Source organism: Portunus trituberculatus, chromosome 31 (genome assembly GCF_017591435.1).
Source record: "Portunus trituberculatus isolate SZX2019 chromosome 31, ASM1759143v1, whole genome shotgun sequence".
Classification (NCBI taxonomy): Eukaryota; Metazoa; Arthropoda; class Malacostraca; order Decapoda; family Portunidae; genus Portunus; species Portunus trituberculatus.
The window spans coordinates 26,790,323-26,792,467 of NC_059285.1; the positions used below are offsets into that span (position 1 = coordinate 26,790,323).

Consider the following 2,145-nt stretch of genomic DNA (forward strand, 5'->3'; position numbering starts at 1 on the left):
CTGCTCAGAGAGAGAGAGAGAGAGAGAGAGAGAGAGAGAGAGAGAGAGAGAGAGAGAGTGTGTGTGTGTGTGTGTGTGTGTGTGTGTGTGACGGAGGGGCGCGCCATATCGTGTCGGTTTAATTTCAAACAGCAACGTGAGTGAGGGTGGGGGACGGTTACGTGGACACTGGACAGTCAGCTCACTCAGCTAGCCAACAGACACTGATGCACATCGTAGTTGTTGCTCCTGTCTCCAACGCCTTTTGTTTGCTTAAATGAGGTTAGTTCGTGTTTTTTTTTTTTTATTCTGTATTGAATATTCTTTTATCATTGGCAATATTATACATGCATTTCACAGTATACTCGTACGTGTATATAGCTTTGGTTATAAAAAAGTTCCTCTTCTACAATTCCAGATATCGTTATGGCCTCATCAGCGAAGAAACGGCAGTATGATGAAAGCTACATTCAGTATGGATTCACTGCTATCAACAAAAGTGGGATTGAATTTCCACAGTGTATTATGCCACAAAGTTTTGTCACTGGAGTGCATGAAGCCTAGCTTTCTCAAACGCCATCTAAACAGCTGTCATCCAAGTTTTATAAGCAAGAATGCTGCTTTCTTCAAGCAAAAGGAAGAGGGATTGAAGCGAGCACGCTTCGATCGTTCGGGACATTTCAGGCAACAAAATGAAGCTGGTTTGCGTGCATCCTACATGGTATCACTGAGAATTGCACAAGAAAAGAAACCTCACAACATTGCAGAAAAGTTGATAGTTCCTTGCTGCAAAGATATAATACGTTGTGTTATTGGTTGTGATGCTGAGCAGAAGGTCACATCAGTACCTCTCTCAAATGATACTGTTCATCGACGAATAGTAGATATGTCTGAGGATGTCAAACAACAAGTAATTGCTGAATTAAAGGAAGCCTCTTTAGGAAAATTTGCAATCCAGCTTGACGAGTCGACTGACGTGGCTGCTTGTGCACAACTCCTGGTGTTTGTGCGATACGTCACTGGTCAAGATTTCAAGGAAGAGTTTTTGTTCTGTCATACCTTGAATACGACTACTAGAGGTGAAGACATTTTCAATGAAGTCTCATTGTTTTTTGAGAAAGAAGGACTGTCTTGGAATAATGTATGTGCATGCACAACTGACGGAGCACCAGCAATGCTTGGTCGTCGATCAGGATTTCGAGGAAGAGTGAATCAGGTGAATCCTGAAACCAAGCATCTTCATTGCATGCTTCATAGATATGCCCTGGCATCCAAAACTCTCCCACCTGATTTAAAATTAGTCCTGGATGATGTTGTGCACATGGTAAATGCCATCAAGTCAAGCGCCCTAAATACAAGACTGTTTTCCCTTCTGTGCCAAGAGTTTGGAAGTGATGAAGAAGTGTTGCTCCTTCACACTGAGGTTCGCTGGCTGTCGAGGGGGAATGTGGTATCAAGAGTAGAATCACTAAAGGAGGAGCTCACTGAATTCTTCAAATGTGACAACAAGGCAAAGTCACTTGAGTTCACCAAGAAATTGTCAGACAGCCAGTGGCTTCAGAAGCTGGCCTACCTGAGTGACATATTCTTACGCCTCAACTCATTTAACTTATCCCTCCAAGGCCGTTTTGCCACAGTGAGTGATTTCATGGACAAACTTAGGTCACTGACCATGAAGCTGGAGCTTTGGGAAGGGAAGGTCAAAGATGGAAATCTTAGCATGTTTGAACACCTTGGTGAGGCACTTGATAAAAGTCAAAACACTGGAAAACAAGATGTGATGCAACTTGTGCAATCACATCTAGCTTCTCTGCGGATGGAGCTGCAGTCTTACTTCCCGAATTGAGTGAATTGGAATCAAAATTGATTAGAAACCCTTTCATTGTGAATGTGCACCTTCTCCCAGATAACATGCAAGAGGAGTTCTTAGAGTTGGTGAACGACTCTGTTGCAAAAGATGCATTTGAAACACTTTCCCTAACCAAATTCTGGGCTAAAATGAGTGAGATTTACCCTGTTGTATCTAAAGTAGTTCTGAACTCTTTGTTGATGTTCCTAGTACTTATCTGTGTGAGCAAGGATTTTCAACGCTGTTGAACATGAAAACCAAACATCGATCACGGCTTAATGTGGAACATGACCTACGATTGTGCCTGTCTAATACTG

At 42.5% G+C, this 2,145-nt stretch overlaps 1 protein-coding gene across 1 annotated transcript; it reads left to right on the forward strand.

Annotated features, from left to right (window-relative positions):
- On the forward strand, window positions 1-1,825 carry LOC123511128 (zinc finger BED domain-containing protein 5-like). Its single transcript, XM_045266749.1, has 2 exons — window positions 1-261; window positions 398-1,825. The coding sequence occupies exon 2, from the start codon at window positions 434-436 to the stop codon at window positions 1,823-1,825; it is 1,392 nt and encodes a 463-aa protein (XP_045122684.1). The 5' UTR covers window positions 1-261; window positions 398-433.
- The last annotated feature ends 320 nt before the right edge of the window (window positions 1,826-2,145 follow it).